Below are 24,867 nucleotides of genomic sequence, written 5' to 3'. Positions count from 1 at the left end.
GAAAAATTGTTTGTCTTGTCTCAAAAGTGGAAGGAATATGCTCTCCCCTTAACTGGGTGATCAAAAATCTAGACCACTATCAAAAGCTTTCTTTACTTCAAGCACTAAATCCTTTAGCAGGCCTGCCTTCCTGAGGAGTTGGAATCAACTCTTAAAGCCATTTATGGCTGGTGTGAAGGGAACAACCTAAGTGGGGAACAACTTTGATGCCAAGTGTTCCAACCCACTATAATCAAAAGTGGAAAGTGACGAAAGTCCTTTTCAACGGTTGCGCGCAGCGATTAGCCTTCCCCCAATATCCTTAAGATACGTAAAGCCTTTGTTCTAAAGGTTGGGAAGCCTCCTAAAGGAGTTTATCACTGACGATCGAATAAGAAGTCTTATTACGAACCATAGAAATAGAAACCTTGAGCTGAGTCAGTAACTAGACATTTATAACATCATAGTGCAAGGGTGGGGAAGAATCCACCCCCAAGATTACTCACCATATATCTCCCAAGATAACTACTCAATTGTGAAGCGATTCATTTTGAGTTAATTTCTAGTAAAAGGCAAAAAAATGGGTGCCCTCTAGGAGGTGACACGGTTGTTTGAGCTGACAAAGTATCGAGACCAGTGGGCTATGATGTTATTTATGACCTTTGAATAAAGAGTCTTCTTGGTGTGTATAATTTGTATCCAAACCCGTTAAAACATTGGGGATTTGAACACATCCTCACAGAACATACACTTTTTGTTAGATTAAGAAAAATGGTTATCTTTTTTGTGTCGTTCTTGCATTTACTACTTCAGAAAATCATCCATCAAGATTGAAAATTTTACAATCAAATCCAAAAATTGCAATAAAACCAACCAAGGGAAATACCAGGGCAGTTTAGCATGTGAGAACAACTTATTAGTGCGTAGGGTACTTTTGTTAGTGCATCAAAATGCAAAGTTAGCACGTCCAATCAAAACAGAAGTGTTTTATCCAAAATTTCAAAACAGTGTTAAACAGTTAGCACATCTGGAAAATAGCTTAGCACGTTGGAGCATCAACCTAGTGCGTAGGAGTCAAACTTTAGCACGTAGGGTTTAATAGTTAGCGCGTCGCAGACCCATACTAGCACATAACCTTTTGAATCAAGCAAAAAATAAGTTTTAAATAGTTGAAAATTTTAGCGCATGGTAGGGGGCAGCCTAGCGCGTGTGGTCGTTCTTTTAGCGCATGGAGTAAATTTGATAGCGCATCTTGTCTCTGTTTTAGCATGTGACTAAAACCAGAAAAGCAGGGGGGCAAAACAATGAAGAATTTTGAAAATTTTGAAAACATCTTGGGAAGCCTCTTTTCATCAGCATCATTTTTCATCAAAACAGAGTAGCGAAAACAAAGTCGTAAAAACTATTTCTTGAGCAAAGTTTGTGTCAAACCAATGTTGTACAAATCCAAAGCTGATTGCATGATAAAACATATCTATCCTATCAAAATCTGGAAACATCATCACAAGTATCATAAGGATCCTTTATCATCTCACGGATTTCATCTCAAAAACACTTGTTTAAAACCTCAGGTTGTCAAATCAAGTTTCCATATGGGGAGACTTTATCCATATCATTTGACATGCTTTGTCGTGAAGGGGCATCTAAACCTTCACTTTGATAAAGTAAAACTTGAATTTACAAAACAAGATCAACTGAATCCAAAACAAATCAAAGGAAACCATTGATCACTTATGCATGACTAATCCCCATATTCTGAGAAGAAAGAATCTTTATTGTAACATCACGTTGAAGAAACAACAACCTAGTTTTTCCAAATTTATCAAGAGAAACAAGTTTTTATACATCAATCATCAACTCTTCAAATCTCATCGAGTATTCCTTCATCACGTCAAATGTTATATCCAAAACAAATCCAACAAATTTGACAAAGAGCCTTTAAAGACTAGGGCATATTGTCAAAAATCTGCTTTTAGTCAAATCATAAACCATGGAGGAAAGATCAATTCGACATTCTTGCCCGACGAGTGTATCACTTATAACACACCCAGACCTGAACCACCAACCCCCGAGCAACATATCAAAGAGGATTTTGTCCCCTTCGTCACAAAAAATTTCTACTAAAATGCATGTTACTCTCTCTCAACAAAACCAACAAAGCAAGGCACAAGCAGAATCTAGTATGAATCGAAGGTTATCAAATCCTTTTAAAGGTCCACACCTAGAGGATACTGAAATTCCTAAAGAGCTTCTTCAAGAATGTCAGGAAAGTGCTTCATTCCAAAAGCTTGTAGAAAGGCTCATGGAAAATGACAAAAAAAAATACTTGCTCATGCTCACAAGTAAAGGAGTCAAACTCCTTGAAAACCTTGACACAGATGTGTTTAGAACAGGACCTCAACAATACAAATATCAAGAACGACAACAGGAAGGGGAAGCACACGACCCTGAGCAAGATATCCCCGATCAAAACATACCCAAACAACATACACCAAGACAAAACATTCCCAAGCAAAACATACTATTCCATACACCATTTCAACCCCAGATCAATACTAGGGAAGAACTTTTTCCTCGGCAAAACAATGCACCTTTGGTTGCCCTCACTCAACAAATGCAAATGTTACAAAGACAAATGCAAGATATGTAACAAGGGACGACAGTGCGGTACTCATTAAATGAAATTTGTCCTTATCCTTTCGATAGAAGATTGCACATGATCCCTTTTCCTCCAAACTCAAATGTACCTAAATTTGACAAGTACGATGGGAAAACCAATCCTCATGATCATGTCAGAGAATTATGTACCATGAGTCTTGAATTTGCTCATGATGACACCTATCTGATGAGGTTGTTCCCAAGAAGCTTGGGAGGACAAACAATGGAATGGTTATCCAAAATTACACCACCTGTCAGATCGTTTGATGAATTGGTTAACAAGTTCATAACACAATACTCCTACAACATTCAATATGCTATAACCATGCTAGACATCTGCAACACCAAACAAAAGAATAATGAAACATTCATGATATTCCTTCAATGCTGGCGACGTATGGTATCACGATATCCTCGAGATATTCCTAAAAAGGAGAAAATGAAAATCTTCATCGACAACTTGAATGGTGAGATGAGTTACAAGCTCAAACTCCAATGCATACCATCTTTTGCTAAATTGATTGAAATGACATTCAAGTAGAGGAAGCATGTGTCAAAAAGGGAATGCTCAAATTCTTCAAAGAAGGAACAAATTCATCAAACTACAATAACCAAAACAACAACAACTTAGACAAGTCTCAATTCTGGACTCAACAAAAACGAAGGCAACAATGAATCACATGATCCAAAATCCAAACAACCAGTGCTTGCATTATCCGAAAATCCTCAAGCTACAAAAAATCCTAAAGGTGCTAATCCAAATGCTAACACATATGCACCAAACACCAATCAAGGTCAAACCAACGCAAACAACACCAACGATACTCAAAACAAAACCATGAATCAAGGACCTAATAATAATTCGCGTGATAGAACTAACAATTTCCAGAAGCGTGTCTTCACACCACTAGGACAATCACTAGAATCAGCATTCAGAGAGCTTCTAGCGAACAAGATTCTCTCATTGCCTGCAATCAACAACTATGAACCCCAAATCAAACCACCTTGGTGGAATGATTCACACTATTGTGACTTTCATCATAACAAAGGTCATCGAACGAACGATTGCATGAGATTGAAAAACATTGTTTAGGATATGATTGATTGAGGTGATTTAGCATAGATGGTCTCAAAACAAATGGTGACCACGGAGCCTTTAAAAATCCTCTTCCAAACTACAACAAAGATGGAGCTTCAACCTCAAACGATACACGAGGAGCTCGTATCAACCATATCTACAATAACACCATCAATCACATATCAGTTGAAGACTATCATGTGAATGTCATCACAATCTGAGACCAGCATAATCATGAATCTATCAATGTCACAACCAGAGCTCAGAAATATGTCTTGAAGGGACATACCACGCTGACAACCACTACACCAAAAATCCAATATGATTTAGTCAGCCAACTACGCAAAACTCCGGCTCAAATATCTATACTAGAATTACTAAAACTGTCGCCAAAACACAAAGACATATTGGAACAAGCGCTATTGGAAACCAATGTACCTCAAGATTTGGATGCAGACAGATTTCAAGCCATGGTCACCCATATGACAAGGCCTCATAATCTCACCTTCTCAAAGCATGATAATACTTCATTGAGTCATCCGCATAACACCCCTCTCCATATTGAAGTCATCATTTATAAACACCAAGTAAAAAGAGTCTTAATAGATGGAGGAGCTGGACTTAATATATGTACTTTAAAACTTATCCATGCATTAGGCTTCTCAGAGGAGTCTATTGATCCCCATAAAAAGATTACCATAAAGGCCTATGATGATGAGGAAAGGTCATCTAAAGGAACCGTGATGTTACCCATTCAAGTTGGACCAATGCAAAAGGATACTATGTGTCAGGTCTTAGACATAGACCTCACCTACAATATTTTATTAGGTCGACCCTGGATACATGAAATGCAAGCAGTGCCTTCTACGTATCACCAATGTGTCAAATTTCCCTATAATGGACAAGAGGTTTCCATATCTGTTGATCACAATCCATTTCAACATTGTAATGCAATGGGGGCAGCCCAGGACAGTTTGGTTCCCCATAATAGGGAAAAACAAAGATCCTCAACATCAGATCTACAGGCAGCAAAGCCTAAATCATTACTAGGAGATTTCAAGTAGAAAATGCAAATCAGAGAACAAGGTATGGAAGAATACTCTTTGGAACCCATGTGTTTGGCCAAATTACCAACATCACCCAAATCTCATGGATTGCCTACCACATCAACGCATCTAGTAACTCAGCCCATCACCAAATTTGATGGTACCTTCATCCAACTAGGCACTCTAGCACATGAATCAGAAGATAAGGACATTCTTAGCTGGTTATACAAAGATGAGGAAGAAGATAACAAAGCAGCTGCTTTGGACATAATTCTACCAACACACCTATATGGAAAGGGCTACTTAATCATGCAACAAATGGGATATGATGGTAAAGGACCTATTGGAAAACGCAAAGAACGAGTCACTGAGCCCATAGACCTTCCTTCACAGCCTAGTAGAGACAAAATAGGATTGGGTTGTAAACTCACTTTCCTATTAAGAAAGACACCACACATAACTCCAAGACCTCAATGGAAAGTAAAGAAGAAATACAAAGAAGAATCCTAGTAGGAAGCACTATTTGAGTCAGCAGAAACAATCCGTAAGGCACGTGAACGTCAAAAATAGAAGAAACATCAGGAAAAACTTCTCAGCCACAAGAAGGCCATATCTACAACAATAGCTCATATTCAAACACCAATATCTCAATAAATGGTAGAATCATCTCCTGATACCGTTATTCCTCCCCAAGGAGGCACAGTCTATGAACAAATACAAAAGGTAGAAGTAGGATCCGACACCGAATCAAAAAAAACCATCAAACTAGTATCCATCATCAAAGATCTATTTTCACCATACAACATACCTATTTATAGCACTAATAGAATCTGGGATGGTGCCTTAGAGACTGATTCCAATGAATATGAATGGGGTAGTTGCTCAAACGCTACTGGAGATATCACCGACAATACTAGTTCCATATCCCTTTCTCAGGAAGAGCATAACACATAAGATAGACCTCTTGAATTTGGACTGCAAAATATCTATGACGCCAAGGAAAGAGAACAGAAACATTATGAACAAGTCTATACGGAAGATGATACCATTGATGACCTCGATGAAATCCTCGACTTCTTTAAAACCAAGACCAATCATGATGAAACCTCTATCTTGACACTTATAGTAGCAGAACTTGATCCCCCAAATGATTCCTTACCGCTTGTCTTTCCCGACCTCATTGACTGGGACGAACCCGAAATACATGATATACCAATTTTCCCAGATGATGAATCTATTATCCACTACCTATGTATCGTTAAACCAAAAACAGGCTCTACCAGTGAACAAAGTAACGATGTCTACAAACCAGGGAGTGCCAAGTCTCTCAGTCACAAAAAGGAACCGAATAAAAGATCTGATGTTGAAAACCAGTCAATGGCAGCTCTAGATCACAAAAAAGTAAAAATAAAGGACGCATCTGAGGGTGAAAACCTTTTTAAGGCACCTAAAGATGAGGGACTTGACACTCTTCCTAAACATTTTCATGAGCAATCACCCATATTGATTGAGCCCACTCAATCAATCAACATTGATACTACAGAAGCAGCCAAAAACATACACCTAGCAAAATCTCTGACAGAGGAGGAAAGATTGGCATTTCTCATCTTTTTTACAAAAAAGCAAATTAACTTTTCTTGGTCATATGCAGATATGCCCGGAATTGATCCATACTTAATCATGCATCACTTGTCCATCTCTCCAAGAGTTAAGCCAGTCAAGCAAAAACTACGAAAGATGAATCCCCAGGTGGCACTCATGGTCAAAGCTGAACTGAAGAAACTATTAGATGTCGGATTCATCCGACCCATTAACTATGCAGAATGGATTTCCAATATGGTACTAGTATCAAAACTAGACGACAGTATCAAAATCTGTACTAATTCCAGAGATGTCAACAAAGCCTGTCCAAAAGACGACTTTCCTCTACCTAGTATCGACATAATTGTAGACTTCACAACAAGCCATGCAATGCTCTTACTAATGGATGATTTTTCAGGCTATAATCAAATAAAAATAGCCCCAGAGGATCAAGACAAAATAGCCTTCACCTATCCTTGGGGAACGTACTATTGGAATGTTATGCCTTTTGGCTTAAAAAATGCAGGGCCTACTTATCAAAGAGCAATGACAACAATCTTCCATGATATGATGCATACCTTCATGGAAGACTATGTGGATGATTTACTAACTAAATCCTTCACTAGAGTAGAACATCTCAGCATCCTAACAAAAATCTTTGATTGATTGGAGAAGTTCCAAGTCAGGCTCAACCCTAAGAAGTGTGTCTTCGGGGTTACACCAGGAAAGTTACTAGGCTACATCATCTCAGCTAAAGGTATTGAATTAGATCCAGCAAAGGTACAAGCTATTATGGAAAGGCCACCACCAAAGAATATCAGTCAGCTCAGATCCCTACAAGGGCAACTCCAATCAATCAGGCGATTCATAGCTCAACTAGCTGACAAAAGTCTACCATTCAATCATTTGCTCCATAAGAATGTACCTTTCAGATGGGAGACCAAGTGTGCAAAATCCTTTTGTCAAATCAAACAGTATCTAATGAATCCACCTGTTCTAGTACCACCTATTCTAGTACCACCAGTCCTAGGAAAGCCCCTTATTCTATATATCTCAACAATAAATATATCACTGGGGGCACTATTGGCACAAGAAGATCAACAAGGAAAGGAACGAGCCATATACTACATCAGCAGAACATTGAATGGCTATGAACTCAACTATACATTCATTGAGAAGGCTTGTCTAACAGTGGTCTTCGCATCTAAGAAGTTCTGACATTATATGCTAGCACACACAATTACGCTAGTAGCAAAAATTGATCCTCTCAAATATCTACTCAGCAAGGCCACTCTTACTGGTAGATTGGCTAAATGGGTCATGATTCTCAGTGAATTTAAAATTCAATACACAAAATGAAGAGCTATCAAAGGACAAGCAATTGCAGATCAACTAGCTGAAGCACCGCTACTAGAAAAACAAACTATGGAGATTGAATTTCTGGATAGGGACGTTCTTGCTATTTCTACCATAAAATGGACCCTATACTTTGACGGATCCTACACCCAACATGGTTCAGGTGTTGGCATTCTCTTCATTACTCCTGAAGGACACACTATACCAAGATCATATCGGCTTATGTTCCCATGCACAAATAATGTGGCTGAATATGAGGCATTGGTTATAGGCATCAAAATGGCAGTAGAATGGAAAATCACAAAGTTAATGGTCTACGGAGATTCACAACTAGTCGTCAATCAAATCAACAATGACTATCAGACAAATGATAACAAGATACTACCCTACAAGCGAATGGTGGATGACTTCAAACAATATTTTGTAAGCATCACCTTCAAGCAAATACCAAGGTTGAACAACAAAGTAGCCGATGCCATGGCTACTATTGCTTCATTACTATAAATTCCATAGCAATAGAGTCATTACGAGTTCCTGGTAGAGCAACTATTCTCCCCAGCCTATGACCACTGGAATCCCATGTTGTCTATGCCTTAACTGGTTCAGTTTCTCCTTTATATGGACCAATATATGATTATCTAAAGAACATCTTACCCATTGACCAATCTCGTAACCAAAAACGTAATTTTATCCGACAAGCCGCCCGGTATACCCTTACTACTGATACTTTGTACCATCGAGGTCTAGATGGTACTCTTCTTCGTTGCCTTGATCGAAATGAATTTGATTCCTCTTTGCACAAGCTTCACGAAGGTATTTGTGGCACACATTCAAGTGGAACTACTCTTGCTAAAAAGCTTCTAAGGATGGGATACTACTGGCCTACAATGGAGAAAGATTCTTACCACTTCACCAAGAAGTGTCCTAAATGTTAGATCCATGGCAATCTGATGCACGCACCAGCACAGGAACTGCAGCCATTTACAACATCCTGGCCCTTTTGTCAGTGGAGATTAGACTTAGTCGGCAAAATTCATCCTTCATCTTCATATGGACACAAGTTCATTATAACTGCAACAAAATACTTTACAAAGTGGATAGAAGCAGTCCCCATGACCACAGCAACTGGAAAGAAAATTGCGTCTTTTATCTTGAACTATATGATCTACAGATATGGTATTCCAAGTTCCATCATCACCGATAATGGATGACCTTTCAAAAACCAAGATATCCGAGAACTATGTGAACAATTCAAAATACAATATCGGTTCTCTACACCATACTACCCCCAAGGGAATGGTCAAGCAGAAGCATCCAACAAAACAATACTAAAAATCCTCAAGAAAATAGTAAATGATGCGGGTAAAGATTGGCATGTACAACTCAATCCAGCACTTTGGGTATACAGAACCAGCATCCATACACCTACAGGAGCCACACCTTTCTCATTGGTCTATGGATCTGAAGCTATTTTACCACTAGAGGTAGAAATTCCGTCTCTCAGAGTCACTCTGAAAGGTTTAATTCTAGATGAAGAATATTGAGTCAACCGACTGCAAGAAATGGAACTATTAGATGAAAGGCGTCAACATGCTTACACTCATCTCAAAGCATATCAGCAATGCATGTGCAGAAGCTACAATCATAAGGTCATCCCTCGCAACTTCAAAATTGGTGACCTAGTCCTCAAAGAAAATCCAAGAAATCAACAAGATCGAGAAAAGAAAGGGAAATTTGAACCTAACTAGTTGGGTCACTATGTCATCATATCAATCTATGGACTAGGTGCTTATCAGCTTACAACTTTAGAAGGAGATGTGCTTGATGAACCAACTAACAACATTCATCTAAAGAAATACTAAACTTGAGTAGTCTAATGCACGGAAAAAGCAAAAACAAAAAAAAAATCAAGAAAAAGCAAATAAAAAGGTACAATAAAAGCAACTGGTTAAAACCTGGTAATAGGTGCTATTGTGAAAGGACAGCTCCTCTATCTATATCCACATCCTTATCTTTGCAGTAAAGCACTATCGACCATTGCCCAACACTTAGCAAGTATCCACTTAGGACATACTTAGCATACTCACTCTCCTGGTCTATCCATATATCCTTTTACCACATTCCACCATGGCTTGATAATCACTGTACATTTCCACATCACGAGGTGCACTCAGCTAGGGGCAATAATCGTCAAAACTTGCAAACACATTCAAAACATCAAGACTATTTGCAAAACTTAGAAACATCACATCCAACAAACCAAAACACTTCATCACAGAACAAAACATTGGATTACAAAAACAAGCATCACAAATACCAAAGATGGATGATTTTCTAAAGTACTAAATGTTGCATTATCGCATAAAGTCTTGACTATTTTTGCATTTGAACTTTTTAAATTATTGGATTCTCTACATTTTCTCGCTAATGCTCTGAAGCTAGAGATCATGAGAAAACTCCAATATTTTCTTAGTCTTGTATCTATGAGGTGATCAATTGTACTGTGTAAATACTTGTCTCGAGATGTGATACACCGAATATCATTGAAAACATGATTCCACTTTACGCATACAAATGGTTTAATCTTATCTATTTATACGCAATCCGCACTCTGATTGTCCTGGTTCAATTATACCTTGACGCTTGTGCTATCTTGGAAAATCAAACATCATGTAATTTTTTCTCAGGTTATCATGGTTCAATTATATCCCAAACAAATCAATGCTCAATGATGATACCTATATCGAAAGCAAATAACATATGGTTATATCAGGATGACAAATGCAGAATGAGGATGCTCCAAAAACAAATAGTTGCATATCATTTTACAAATAGTTGCATATCATTTTACAAATAGTTGCATATCATTTTGCAAATAATTGCATATCATTTTAAATCTTGCATTTAGTTATACATCATTATCAAATCATACATCTCATTTTCAAGATACATCTCACAGCATATCAAATCATACATCTCATTTTCAAGATACATCTCACAACATATCAAATCACACATCTCATTTTCAAGATACATCTCACAGCATATCAAATTATACATCTCATTGTCAAGATACATCTCATTATCATTATCATACATCTCATTTTTAAGATACATATCATATCATTATCAAATTATACATCTCATTTTCAAGATACATCTCACAGCATATCAAAGCATACATCATACATTTACATCATGCATCATATCATCTATCTAGGCATTGCATCATCATAAAGTAAAGAAAGAACATATAGAACATACATTCATAACACATCACATAATCAAAGAAAATGGTGTCATCTATATATATATCAAAAATGATCCAAATATACAAAATATGTCATGTCTGTGCCCAGAACAAAACAATGATCTAAAAATACAATAGAGACATCTCCTCTCAGGTATGACTATCTCCTGAGGGGGATGGTCTCATAGCTGATGTCCCAGCTCCTGGATCTCCAGGAGGATCCTTTCTCGATGGCCCTATCACGCCTCTGCTCTCTGACTGCGTCCCAGTCTCTCGAGATCGACTCGATCTCGCCTGCGTGAAGCTCTGTACTATGTGCTCTTGGGGCACTACATCCTCATAATAGCGTCTATAATACTCCGCCTCCCTCACTCTCAAGGACAACTCTCTCATGATATCTCTCATCAGGCCCCCTGTTGTCGCTCTCTGAATGCTCACTACCAGCTCCTCCGCCCGACTGCGCCGCTGTATCTCTGTATCTCGCTCTAGAGTCAATTGAGTAATCTGACGCTACTGCGTCAATAGCTGTGCCTGTAGCTACTGAACTGTCAACTACAGCATCCTGATCTAAGCATCCTCCACATGTGTAGGGACTCAGACCCGTAGGGGCACTTGTGAAGGGGTACCCCCTATCCCTCTACTTGTCCTAGGTGCTGGTGGAGGTAACTCATCAGTCCTCCTCCTCTGTGTCAATTACCTCCACTCATCTATCCCTCCCACTACTGCCATCACCTCTCCCACTCTCCCCTCATCCCCTACCCCAATAGCTAACCCTCCTTTCCCCCTATCCATCATAACTTGCCGAATTGCTCTCTCCACCTGACCCCCCCATCTCTCCCCCTGTCTCCTCTCCTCCCCTGATATCCTCTCCCCCATCGTCTGCCTCTGCCTCCATCATCTCCATCTCCCCCAACATCCTCCTCATCATCATCAAAGGTTAGCCGCATCTCCTTAGGAGCTGATATCCTGGCAACAGTGCGAGCTGCAAACAAACACACAAACTCATGGGTCATCCCTGCATCTAGTACCTCGGGAGCATAGTCCCATATCTGAGCTGCTAAGCTGGCGAACACCTCTACTGCTACTCTGCTATCAATGGTAGGACCCCAATCAGGTACGTCCTATCTCCGATGCGCATACAAGCAGGTCCCCTATGGTATACCCTGCTGTCGACCATACTGCCTCAAAACCCTACCCACCTGAAATCTCTCTATCACAAAGGGTGTCCGCCCTATCAAAAACTAGCTCATAAAAACAAAAGGCATCTCTAGCCCATCCTCTACCTAGACCTCATAATTTGTATACGGTCGCTAGACGACCGTATCTATATCATCCAGGACCCTCCTCTAATACTCCAGTTTTCCTAGCTTACACTGGACAACTAGACCCCTATAACCATAAGCATATGCCCGCCCAGTAGGCCTGTCACTGTCCACTAGTGGCCTCGCTGCTGGAATGTGCTCCCAACACCATACCTGTAAAAGTGTCATGCCAACTGACAAACTGCCATAACCTAGATACACAACCTCATGCAGATCCCTATACAAGTGGGCTAACATGGCTGATCCCCAAGCAAACCTACGGCCTTGGGTCATCATCTCCTCAAGAACCAATCCCCAACCCACAGAGAATCTCTTTGACCTGCGATCAGGACAAAGGAATCCACCGATGAACCCTGCTAGTACTGATGGGAGAGACGCATAATCTAAATCCAAGAACTCTTGCCATGGGATCTCATACCCACATACTGTCTCATCATGGAAAATGTGCCTCAGTACCACCCTCCTCCGTCTGCTCATATGGCAATAAAGCACTTGCTATAGGAATCCGTAAGATCCTATAACAGTCCTCTGGAGTGACTGTCATCTCACCGGTAGCAAAGTGAAAGGTGTTCGTATCACTGTGCCACCTTTCAATGAGCGTTGTAAGTAGACCCCGGTTCACAATGAACCAGGGCATGTCTAGCAAAGATGATAAACAACATCTCTCGATCACATCTAGGTTAGCCTGTGCCAACCAAGGTATTAATGCCCAAGGTCTAGGGAACCGCTCTCGCGACTGCACCACTCCCAATCGCTCCTGTCAAAAATGCAAAATGAGTTCAATATCAGTTTCCACATCAAAACAAAGATATCAAAATCAAAATCACATCAAAAACATGAAACAATTTGCTCATTTAATCAAGTTCCACATCATATCATTCCATATCAACTTGTAACACAACTCAAGTTTTCAAAAACCATATCAAAACTTGTAAAACAACTCAAGTCTCCACATCACATAAACTTGTAACACAACTCAAGTTTCCCACCCATATCAACTTGTAAAACAACTCAAGTTTCCAACCCATATCAGCTTGTAACACAACTCAAGTTTCCAATCCATATCAGCTTGTAACACAAATCAGGCTCCACACAATGAAATTGAAATACAGTGCAAATCAAATCATGGTTCGATCAAAATAACACATTCGTATCTACATCAATAACTTGAAACAAATCGCAAATTAAATCAAGTTATATCAACACTCATATTGGACACATTTTCAAAAACATGATCAAAAGACTGAGCAAATAACAAAAATCCATCCCCCAAGCAAAACTGACCTTATCCTATGTAATTTTTCACATTCAAAAATTACTAACTTTTGCAAAAACCTGATCCATGCGCTACTTGAACCTGATTATGCACTAAAAATGCACCCATGCAGTATGCTGTTTTCTCCACGTGCTACTATGTCCACCCTATGCGCTAGACTGACTCTACACGCTATCATTTTTTCTCCATGCACCACCCAACTTACCCTAAGCACTAAAACTGACCTATGCGCTAACCTATCCCATGCTGACACTACCTATTCAACCCTATGCGCTAGGTCTACCCTACGCGCTAAATCCCCCTACCCATGCGACCTCCTGTGGACCCTATGCGCTAGGTTTGACCTATGCACTACCCTTTTAACCTGATGTGCTACCCTATGTTCATCATGCGCTAACCTAAAACTTTCATGCGCTACCCTATTCATTTTTGGACGCTACCCTAATTGATACCCTATGCGCTACCTAATTTTTCGTATGCGCTAACCTAAGACTTCTATGCGCTAAACGTTAAAACCGAATTTCAAAAATAAAAAACAGACTAAAAACGATCTAATGAAAAATCAAAAATGGGTCAAAAGCGTTGACTTACTGGTGGACCATACGCGGCAAGTCTCCGATGCCTCCGAACGCGCTCAAAACGATGCGTAGGATAAGGAATAGACATTTTGTCTTCTCTCCAAAAGTCCTTTTCTCCAAAGTCAACAAGCACAAATGAAACAAATCAAAGCACTTTTTTCCTTTTACAGGAGAAAAATGAAATTAGGGTTAGGAAATGAGCATGTAATTTGCTCGCAGTCTCCCTCATACCCTAAAACACGTCAATTATTGGGAGATGAATCAATTTAAACATTTCACTTAGCCAAAATCGTACACACCAAATGCAAATTATCAAATCAAATCAAATTTTTCAAAATTTTGATTCATCTCCCGAGGGGGCATTATCACCATCGTTTATCGAATTTGGGGAATTATCACCATCGTTTATAAAATCTGGGGCATCACACATCAAATCTGGGGCACAACATGAAATTCATAAAAATAACATCGATCATAAAATCGCAACGACGCATCATTTTCTTTGAAATAACATGTGCACACACGTCACTTCAAAGAGGGGCAAAATGTAAACGTATAGAAATGACCATATTTCTAAATGAATATTTTACGTTCATTTCTCTATTTAATTAAATCCAATTTAATTAAATTAACTACATTCCTCTATTTAATTAAGTAAATTACTCAATTAAATCCACTATACCATTTAATAGGATAAAATCATTTTATTCAATTAAAGTCCTTGTCCACTTTTTAATTAAATTCAAATTTAATTAAAATAGTTATCCTAAATTAAATAAATCTAATTTATTTAATTGCAAGCAAATTGAATTAAATTCAATTAAAACCTATTTTCCCTCACCCACTTGCAAAATCCTACACCTCCCACTTGCATCCTAAACCTCTTTCTAACCTCTTCTAGATTCTTCTAAACCTAATTAATTAACCCAAACCCATCCATTATCCCTTTTCCCTGAATTTGAAGAGGTCACTTCTCAAATTTGGAGTAAAGTCTTCAAAAGGCATTAAAGCCTTTATCCATTCAACAAGCTAACTTGTTGAATACCCCTAAATTTGGAAGGACTCTTACAAATTTCTCCCAAAAGTCTTCATAACCATTAATGGTTAACTCAACCTTCTTACATGGTTAAAGAATTTCCATAAACTCAACCTCCATGTAACCCAAGGGTCTCATCAAGCATTTATTGCTTTGTCCATGGTTATCCTTAAACCTTTGCACAAGAGTTTATCCTTTGGGTAAAAGCTTTATCCAATGGATAACCCTAACTTAACCTTGACCCTTAACCCCTAGGGTACCCATGAGGTCTTTTCAAGCATTTAATGCTTCTTACATCTCCTCTCAACCAACCTTATGTTGACAATTGTCACCATTTCATTGGTGCCAATTGCAAACATAGATTCCCAACTTTCAAACTTAGCCCTTGATTAACTCTTTCAATCCTGACCATCCATTGCCCTATTTTTGCTATAAATAGAGCTCTCATTCCTCCATTTTTCATCATCCAAGTCTTTAGCATCACACTTATACTCAAATTCATTCAAGCTTTCATATTATATATGCTCATCATTTAGCCTCTTTTTAAATATGAATTAATCTAAATATGCAATTTTAGAGTATGTTCCTTATCATTTAGCTTAAATCATAAACTAATATAGTATGCTAGGATAGTCTTGTTTGCTAACCTTGTCATCTTATAGCTAGTTTATTGCATTTATAGCATCATGCATAGCTTAGGATGCATCTCATTTTAAAATCAACAAAAGCATCCCTCGTTCTTGCATTTGTCATCCCTAAACCATTTTGCTCAGTGATCTGAGAGCAAAAACATTGGTTTGAGGGACCGTGCAAGATAGAGAACCATGGAACCATCCTTGGGAAGCTAAGTCATACTTCATGACTCCCTAGCTTGCACCAAGAAGTCTTGTGGGTGTGTGAGCAAGGCTCCATAGAGCTCCGTTTTCCACATATTGAGTTCTATCAGCCCGCTTTTCTCGCATACAGTATATACTTCAATGGAGATCGTTGAATGGATTACAAATTTGAATTGCAGAAGATCATTTACATTTATAAGAGAAATGGTGATAAAAGTTCGAATTGCATGCTGCCCTGTTCTACGCCAACCAAACTTAAAAACTATGCTTGACATTTAGGTTACATGAATATGAAATGTTGTCTGTGCCAAAGTAAGAGCTTTGGAACAAGGTATGAGCATTCATCTAAGCATAATTGAAAGGGATTTTTTATCAGATAACAGTCCCAAGTGCACTGCTCTTATCTGTGTGTTTGACTGCTTAATCTTCTATGTACTAGTTAAGACAAACCAAATCCATATAAAATATTGTTTCAGCTTTGTGCAAATAATAATGTCAACTGTTTACAAATTGGCTTCAATTAATATTTTTAATTACTTATTTAGAATTCTAATGGCTTGCATGTTATAAAAGTAGAGAAGTTTCTGTAATAAAAATATTCTATGTCTGTTAGAGAGCTTCAAAGAAATTAAGTGTGGGTTTTTCTTATTGAGAGGCAAATTTATTGTAGTTTTTATTAAGTTAATGATTATTATTTTTAAATGGTATGATTTTGTTTTTTAAATTAATAATCATAAATTGATTGACTATTAAAATCAATTTTCACCTTTTTTTAATATTTTATTTAATTTATATTTTACTATGAACTAATTAGAGGAAAGTACCGAGTAATTGAGCACGTTTCAATTTTTGTGATAGAAGTTGATTTAATACCTCCTTACTTGCTGATTTAATGTCCAACTTTTGTACAACATTGCACTAATAGTTGTATGATAAGTAGCAATAATTGAATGAAATATACCATTTATTGTGAAAAGTAACCAATCATGTGATGCCACATCAGCTGCACAAGTATTTGGACCCTTCTGCACACCTATTGGTCTCACTTTTTTTTTGGGCCGTTTTGAACAACTTGACAAAAAACAAGCTGATGTGGCATCATATTTGATGATGTGGCCTTGGAATCTTAGTTATAAGCAAGGGACTTACCAACTAAGCTGCTGTAAAACATTTGGAATGATTTAAAATTTCCACCTAAAATTTTGAGAAGCACGAAATTAGGGTGCACAACTACTGAATCCTCTCCCTATTGCACCTCGCTTTGATGCAAATGCTGATCATTAACTGTTATTGACCAAAACCTTAATAAAAAAGACACAACTTGCACAAGATTCCTTTAAACCACGTGCTTATCCTTACAAAATAGGAAGTAAACCACAAGACTGGCCTAAAGTCTTCTAATAAGGCCAAAGAGTACAAAAAGTGAAACGGATCGGCACAACTTTGGTTAAAAAGAGTCGAAGATTCCGATGCAAAGCGTGCTTCTGCGTTCCTTCCGCCGTCCACATTGATTCAATTTTCTCTCAATTTCTTTGACGCGGTTTCTCATGCAACTAAGCGTTTGTCACTTGTCTTTATGCGAAGAAAGGGACCACATGAAAAATAAATTATAAACTAAATCCCGGAGATACAGCTGCTGCCAGAATGTAGTCTACTTAATCTTAATTAAGCCAGAGTTGTTGATGTTTCTCCATTTTCCTTAGCGTAAGTTTTCCCTATGGGATAACAGGCGATTAGTGGCGGGGCAACTTTTGGTTAAACAAAGTTGAAAATTCTTTGGCCGTCCACATCGACTTATTTTGGCGTGTGGCGTGCTTCTGCGCTCCTCCTGCTTTCCACAACGACTTGTCTTTTGTTAATCCTAATTATCTCTGCAAACACGCAGTAATTTCCTATGCAAGCGCGCAATGTAAGCGTCTGGTCACTTTGTCTTCGTCACTGCATCTGTAAGCCGCCTCTCCTCTATGCGCACAATACCTCAACAAGAAGCCTTTCTTCATTAGTCTATCTTTCTTTCCTTCTTTTTGATCAATTCAGTCCAATTGAAATGGCATCCACTTCTAATACTAGCAGTCACTCACAGTTTGAAGAATTTGCACCATCTACATCTGCTTCTGGTAGATCTTATGATGTATTTATTAATCATCGCGGATCTGATGTCAAAAAAACATTAGCCACTACTCTTTATAAAATGCTTACTAATGGCATGGGACTCAGTGCTTTTCTGGATTCAGAAGAGCTTCAATTGGGGGATTCTTTGCCGACAGAACTGAAAGAAGCAATGAAGAGTGCTTCGCTTCATATTGCTATTTTTTCAAAGAAATATGCAGAGTCTCGTTGGTGTTTGGATGAACTGTCATTTATGTTCAGAACAGGCACTAGAATTGTTCCCATCTTCTACTATATTGACATTGGAGATGTCCGATATGCAAAAGGTGTCTATGCTGAAGCATTTGACTCGCACCAAATAAAAGGTAGATATAGCTCCGAAAAGGTTAAGGAGTGGAAGGATGCGCTCTTCAATGTTTCACATAACATTGGTTACAGCGTTAATAGCAAGGAGTAAGTACCAATTTCTCTACCTCACGCACTTATTCTGTGTTTTACTTATTGTTTTTGAAGCCCATAGACCTCTTCTATCACGGTAATGTCAAATGTTAAAAGTGTGATGTTTATTCTTTTTCCTTTGCTGTTGTATATGTTTAGAGATGAGGACATGCTGCCGAAGAGTATTACTTATTGTGTTGTGAAAGAAATAAAAAAAGTGTCATTCGTGGTCGCAGAACATCCTGTAGGTTTAGATGAAATTGTAAGAGATTTTGAATCGACTACACTTCAATTTGACAGAAGTCATCAGAATGTGCAGATTGTTGGAATTTGGGGCATGGGTGGTTCCGGCAAGACCACTCTTGCCAAAAAGTTATATAATAATATATATCCATCTATGGAGAAGGCTAGTCTTATATTAGATGTCAGAGATGCTGCTAACAGAAACTTGTTGTGCGACAAGCAGAAAAAACTTTTGGAGGATCTTGGTTTCAAAAGTTTATCAGTTGACAATGTAGAAGAGGGGAAAGCAATTCTTGCAAACCAGTTAAGATCCATTCGAGCATTAATTGTTTTAGATGATGTCGATCATATCGATCAACTAAATGCTTTATTGCCCAGCCAAAGGTCCAAAAGTTTGATTGGATCAGGTACTTTGATTATTGTCACTACAAGGGAATTAGAAGTCCTTAAACGTTGGAACATCTCCTCCCACTATAAAATGAAACCAATGAGTGAAGTTCATGCCAAGCAACACTTTTGTTCGCATGCTTTCTTACAACCATCACCACTAAATGAGTTTGAGGAGATTGTTGAAAAGGTCTTAAAAACCTGTAGTGGGTTGCCGTTGTCTCTTAAAGTCTTAGGTGGCCAGCTTTATGGAAACTTAAGCAAAGATTTATGGGAGATTCAACTACAGAAGTTTTCTAGGATAGTACCTGAAGATATCAAGAGCAGGCTTAAAATAAGTTATGATGTCTTAGATGATGAAGAGCAACAGATGTTTTTGGATATTGCATGTTTTTTCATTGAAGAAAAAAATGATTTGGTAATTGAAGTATGGAATGGATCAGGGTGGAATGGTTCGAATAGCTTGGAGAAGCTGAGAAATAAGTGCCTTGTTGAAATAGATGAAAGAAATTATATCAGAATGCATGACCATTTAAGAGATTTGGGAAGGGAAATTGCCAATAGCCAATCACCCTACCGTCTTTGGTCTCCCCAGCAAAATATTAAAGTTCAGGTAAGGTTAATAACTAAAATAATTATTATCTCATGAATGGAGAAGAAATCTTCTTTGTTGTATAGAAAAGAAGTCTTATTTATTTTTGTATTTCTGTATCTTTGTATGGAAACTCTATTATTCTTATAGTTATTTTTAATTTTATGTTTTATTTGGATTGAGAATGGAATAGGCATGGGAGGAACAATGATCAGCTTAGCTCGAATATTGAACAAAGTGTATCTGGTTTATGACAAAGAAAAACTTCAATTTTTTTTTAATTTTCTCACTCATCAATGGCAAAGGAATCTTCTGTGTTTCTGCTTGTGTGCCTGTTTCAGAATGGACTAGGCATAGGAGGAATGATGGCCTGCTTAGTTCGAGTATTGAATAACTGTCTCTGGTTTAAAGTTTATAATGAAGAACAGGTAAGAAATTCTATTTGTCTCACTTATCAATGGCAATGGAATCGTCTCTGTTTCTGTTGTGTGGTTGCCTCAAAAGAAATTCTATTATTCTCATAGTTATTTTTAATTTTTTTTGTTTTATTTGAGATTCAGAATGGAATAGGCATTCGAGGAATAAAGGCTACCTCTTCTGTGGATTTTGGCGATTGCTTGTCGCATGGGGAATTCATGGTTAACACAAACAGAGGAATTTGGGCCCTGGCGCCTTCTAGACTTGGACTAAAAATTATTGTGGCTCGAGGTTGTAATTTAAATCATGTAATTAGTGAAGCATCAAGAGATTTAGTCTGGCTTCGCTGGTTTGATATGGGGCAGAGAGATCTTCAGTCGGTAATTCCATTCAAAAAATTGAGAGCTTTAGAACTCTATGAAAATTGGAGCCTGGAAAATCATCAACTACAAGAGCTCTGGGTGGCTGAGTGCGATGTAAGTATCTACCAGCAGTTTTAAATTTATGTTTCAGCATTTTTTCAACAATTGTTGAATGTTTAGTTCATCTCCTCGAAAATATGTTGCAGGCTCCTTTACAGTTAAGAGAGTTGATTATTTCATATTGCCAAGAATTCCGGGGGTTCCCAAAGTCAATAGGACGCCTCAAGCAATTGAAGAAAATAGTCCTGGATTCGACAGACCGTTTGGAAAGTCTTCCAAAAGAATTCTGCCTACTACACTCGCTGGAGCTCCTGGAACTCAACCTCTGTACTGGACTGTTATCACTACCTGACAGTATGGGCAATTTGAGAAACCTGCGGCATCTAAGTTTAGGTGGTTGCAGGAAATTGGGGAGGCTGCCAGATTCTTGTAAGGAATTGAGGCTCTTACAGCATCTGAACTTATCCAATTGTCCTAGTCTCACATTTAGGGCGGACATCATGGAAAACATGTCAAAGCTAGAGTATTTGAGCTTCACAGGCTGCTATCAATTGGAAGAGTTGCCTCGTCACATCACAAATCAGGCATCTTTGAGAGAGCTCTATTTAGAACATATGTGGAACTTAAGGGAGGTACCAGTGAAGATCGATCAACTGAGCAAGTTACAAAAATTGTGTGTCGGTGGTGATTTATTGACAACCTTGCCGGCCTCTCTCGGAGATTTGTCTTCCTTGACTACACTGGAAATTACTAATAGCACCAGCATGGAATGTTTACCAGACTCTTTGGGGCGCCTGAGTCTCTTAGAGAGATTAGAGATAGACGATTTGGGAGTGAAATCTTTACCAGAATCAATTAGTCAGTTGACTAATCTGGAAAGCCTGTGGATATGTCGCTGTCCACTCAGCGAATTGGATCTTAGAGTGGGGTCTTTTAGTTCTTCCTTGTGCAAGCTTAAGACGATAGAACTATCAGATAATGATCCATTGTCCAAGATCTCTATCTCAAAAGACTGTTGCGCTGGCCTTGAGACTCTCAGAGTTGAAAAGAATAGAAATCTAACGGAGATAAAAGAGCTGCCAAGTTCGGTCAGAAATCTAGTTATAACTAGATGCCCCAAGTTGTCTGCGCTTCCCAGTTTTTCAGAATTAACTTCTCTCCGAGAATTTGAAATGATAGGTTGCTACCAAGTTGAAAAAATTGAAGGTTTAAATCATTGCAGAGAATTGGAGGCGCTGAAAGCATATACATGGTGGGAGATGCCGAGTATAGAAAGCCTGGAGTACATGGAAAGATTGAGGGTGCTGCATCTCACGGGAATGAGGAAATCAGTTGTTGAAGGTTGCATTCAGAGCATGGAGGTAATGCACATGTCTAGAATTCAGAATTCTAACTATTTTGTGCTATTGTGCTTTTACTTGAATATTGATTTACAAATTATTTGCAGAAATGGCCTGGCGAAATAATAGTTTCTACCCGAGCAGTGCGTAATGCAGCCTCACTTGTAAACTCCTTGGTCATTCCCATTCTCTGTGTCGTCGACTCCTGCTCTAACGTGCCAACTGAAAGAAATCGAGGGCCTAAATTGGTGTTTGAGCAACCCAGCAATGACAACGCCATTATTGTTTGTTTTGTTGTAAGGACTCCAGGTGGGGCACAGATGATTGGAGTTAGCGGAGATTCATTCAGTACATTATCATCTTTTGCGAAGGTGGAGGAAGGGACATGGGTATGGATAGGTCTGTTCACACAACGTTCTAAATGGTACACAGCAAACGCCTACGAGGCACGTTTTTCAGGTGTAGATGGCATTGTAGAGAAAGGATTGGTTGCCATGGGACAAGAGGATAGAGTTCGGCAGATTTTGCGCGCCTTATTGGGGGTGATGGAAATATGATTTTGATACATTGAAGTGGATTCATTTAAATAATCCTTCATTTTAGGTAGATTGGAGATGAATGATACTATCAACAAGTTACTTTTTATAGGAATTGATTTTTCTTCAAGGTAGCATATACTAGATCACATCATTATCAAATAGGCACTTACTTTTTACTAGCTAAGAGGCGTTGCTATGAAGGAATACTACACATAATAATGTCTTCAACGTGCTTTTTTACACTACTCATATCAAATAAAGATATTCTTGTATGTGCATAAGTACTACAAGAGAAATATACTCCAAGATAAAAGATATTTGAATTAATCTATGAGACAATAGTTTAGAAACACTAAATATACATGCAATAGTGAAAACAATGTTAATTCAATAGTAAACTCTAGATCATAATCATGAAGCATATTTTACATCATAATATCAACCATCAACCAAATTAAATATAAAAATAAGACTAACAACTCTAACTGAACTAATTGAACAATGCATTTTTTTTTCTTTGTTTATGTACAAATGTGCCTATACATGCCCTTGTCTAGCTACTATGAAGAGTTTTTTTGTGATAGTTATAGGCTACAAAATAGACAACTTTTCCATTATAATGTGCAAGCATCTATTAAGACTGCATGCTGAAGAAAAGAAACGAAGGAAAGAGCTTTTTTTGGGGGGATGCTATTGAAGTTAGCATACAATATATAGGTTAAGATATAACATCTAAAATAATTCTTATAGTCCTATCAAAACCCTTGCCAATATCAAAGCAATTCAAACATTTTGAGTTTTGTTATAAATTGTTCCATTCATTTGAAAATAGCGATGTTGGTCAGATTTAGATAAATCTACAAAAAGTTGTGTTATTGGAATTCATACTTATGTTTAGTTCATAGAAGTTAAGTTGTAACAAAAATCTATTGGACAACCACCATGACATTTTTCCAACTAAAGCAAATAATTTGAATACTTTTTTTGTTTTTGGCAAAATGCATAAGTGCATATCAAATTAAAGATGTAAATAAAATAAATAGAAAAGTATATTGGGAATTTTGGGAAAAACCTAAAGGCAAGAGTATGGCTCAACCACAACTATACAAATACCTAGCAATAAAGGGTGCCTAGCTCAACTAATGATACAAAATATGCACCAACAATGAAAAAATATGAAAGCTTTGGCGCCTTGCCAATAACAGAGGGAACAAAGCTTGACCTCAGACTTTTGCAAACCAACTAAAACTAGACCATGAAAAATTGGGAGACTTGCTCAACCCAAATCAAAACTAAGGATATTTATAATCAAAACAAAGGAGCCCAGCTCGACCAAGATGCAACTTTTAACAAACTTTCACAATCGATATAAAAATAGACAAGAAACAAAACTAGATATTGATGTTTACATCCACCCGACCGTTACCCTCCATGGACCAAAATTTTATCAACCGAACTTGGCATTCGTGTGACACATCTTGAAGCATATGGTGGCAATGACATGATGGAGCCTTGAGTGAATAGAGCAGAAGATGTTGTCAGTCAAGTATGTTGAAGTATATAAGGGGATAGTACCCTTGACATTTCTTAAAATGGGTTGCACAAGTTGACTATTGAAATTCAACGAATTGCCTTAAAAAGATTGATTTATCTGAATTTTCAAGCACAAAGGCTCGCATATGTTATGTGGAATGGCATTTGAAGTATATTTGAAAGACATCTTAATATACTACCAATAAAAAAAATGTAGCTTGAAACTAAAGCAAATTTAAGTCTAGGTCTTAAATCTTTCTCATAACTGTAAAAGAATTAAAGGTAATGTGGGAGTTATGATCAACTCTAGATTGCCTAACAATTTGTGAATAGTCTCAATCATGTGACTTGCATGACACTTAAACCTTTCTGAAAAATCAAACAACCAGTTTAACATTATTTGGCAATTCAACGGGAGCTAAGAAAATTTCTTATCCATTTGATGGTTGCAATAATCTTGCTTTAGTCAATAACCAAAATGTGGACAAGATTCAAGTGAACTTGAACATCATTAACCACCATCTGTGAGAGAAATTGAGAGAAGGCAGAACTTGTGAAGAGTTGATTTGAAGATAAAACTGGATACCAACTTGTTCCCCACAATGCAAACCCAATTTGAAAATGCAACTGTTTGCAATAATGGAGTGAAGAGAAACTCAATGATTTGGCCATCATGAGTGTTGGAGCCGCCTCCACCAATGTTGAATTGAGGACTACACCCAAGAAGTTAACAAAACCCTGTGATACTCAAGTTGCACATCCTTATGTAAGAAAATGGATAGGGCACCAATTTCTAAGAACAACCAATCAAAATATTTAGAAAATATAGCATCAACTAGAATACAAGAAGT

The 24,867-nt window shown here is 37.9% G+C and overlaps 1 protein-coding gene across 1 annotated transcript; it reads left to right on the top strand.

Moving 5' to 3' along the window:
- The first annotated feature begins 17,839 nt into the window (after positions 1-17,839).
- LOC131039519 (disease resistance protein RPV1-like) lies at positions 17,840-22,609 on the top strand. The gene is made up of 6 exons (XM_057972298.2): positions 17,840-18,558; positions 18,703-19,786; positions 20,107-20,193; positions 20,326-20,658; positions 20,751-21,965; positions 22,052-22,609. Exons 1-6 carry the CDS (start codon positions 17,891-17,893, stop codon positions 22,499-22,501), a joined length of 3,837 nt encoding a protein of 1,278 aa, XP_057828281.2. The 5' UTR covers positions 17,840-17,890; the 3' UTR covers positions 22,502-22,609.
- Positions 22,610-24,867: the final 2,258 nt, after the last annotated feature.

Source organism: Cryptomeria japonica, chromosome 5, assembly GCF_030272615.1.
Source record: "Cryptomeria japonica chromosome 5, Sugi_1.0, whole genome shotgun sequence".
NCBI lineage: Eukaryota > Viridiplantae > Streptophyta > Pinopsida > Cupressales > Cupressaceae > Cryptomeria > Cryptomeria japonica.
Note: the sequence above shows the minus strand (reverse complement) of the source record. Positions and strands in the feature narration are given on the sequence as shown.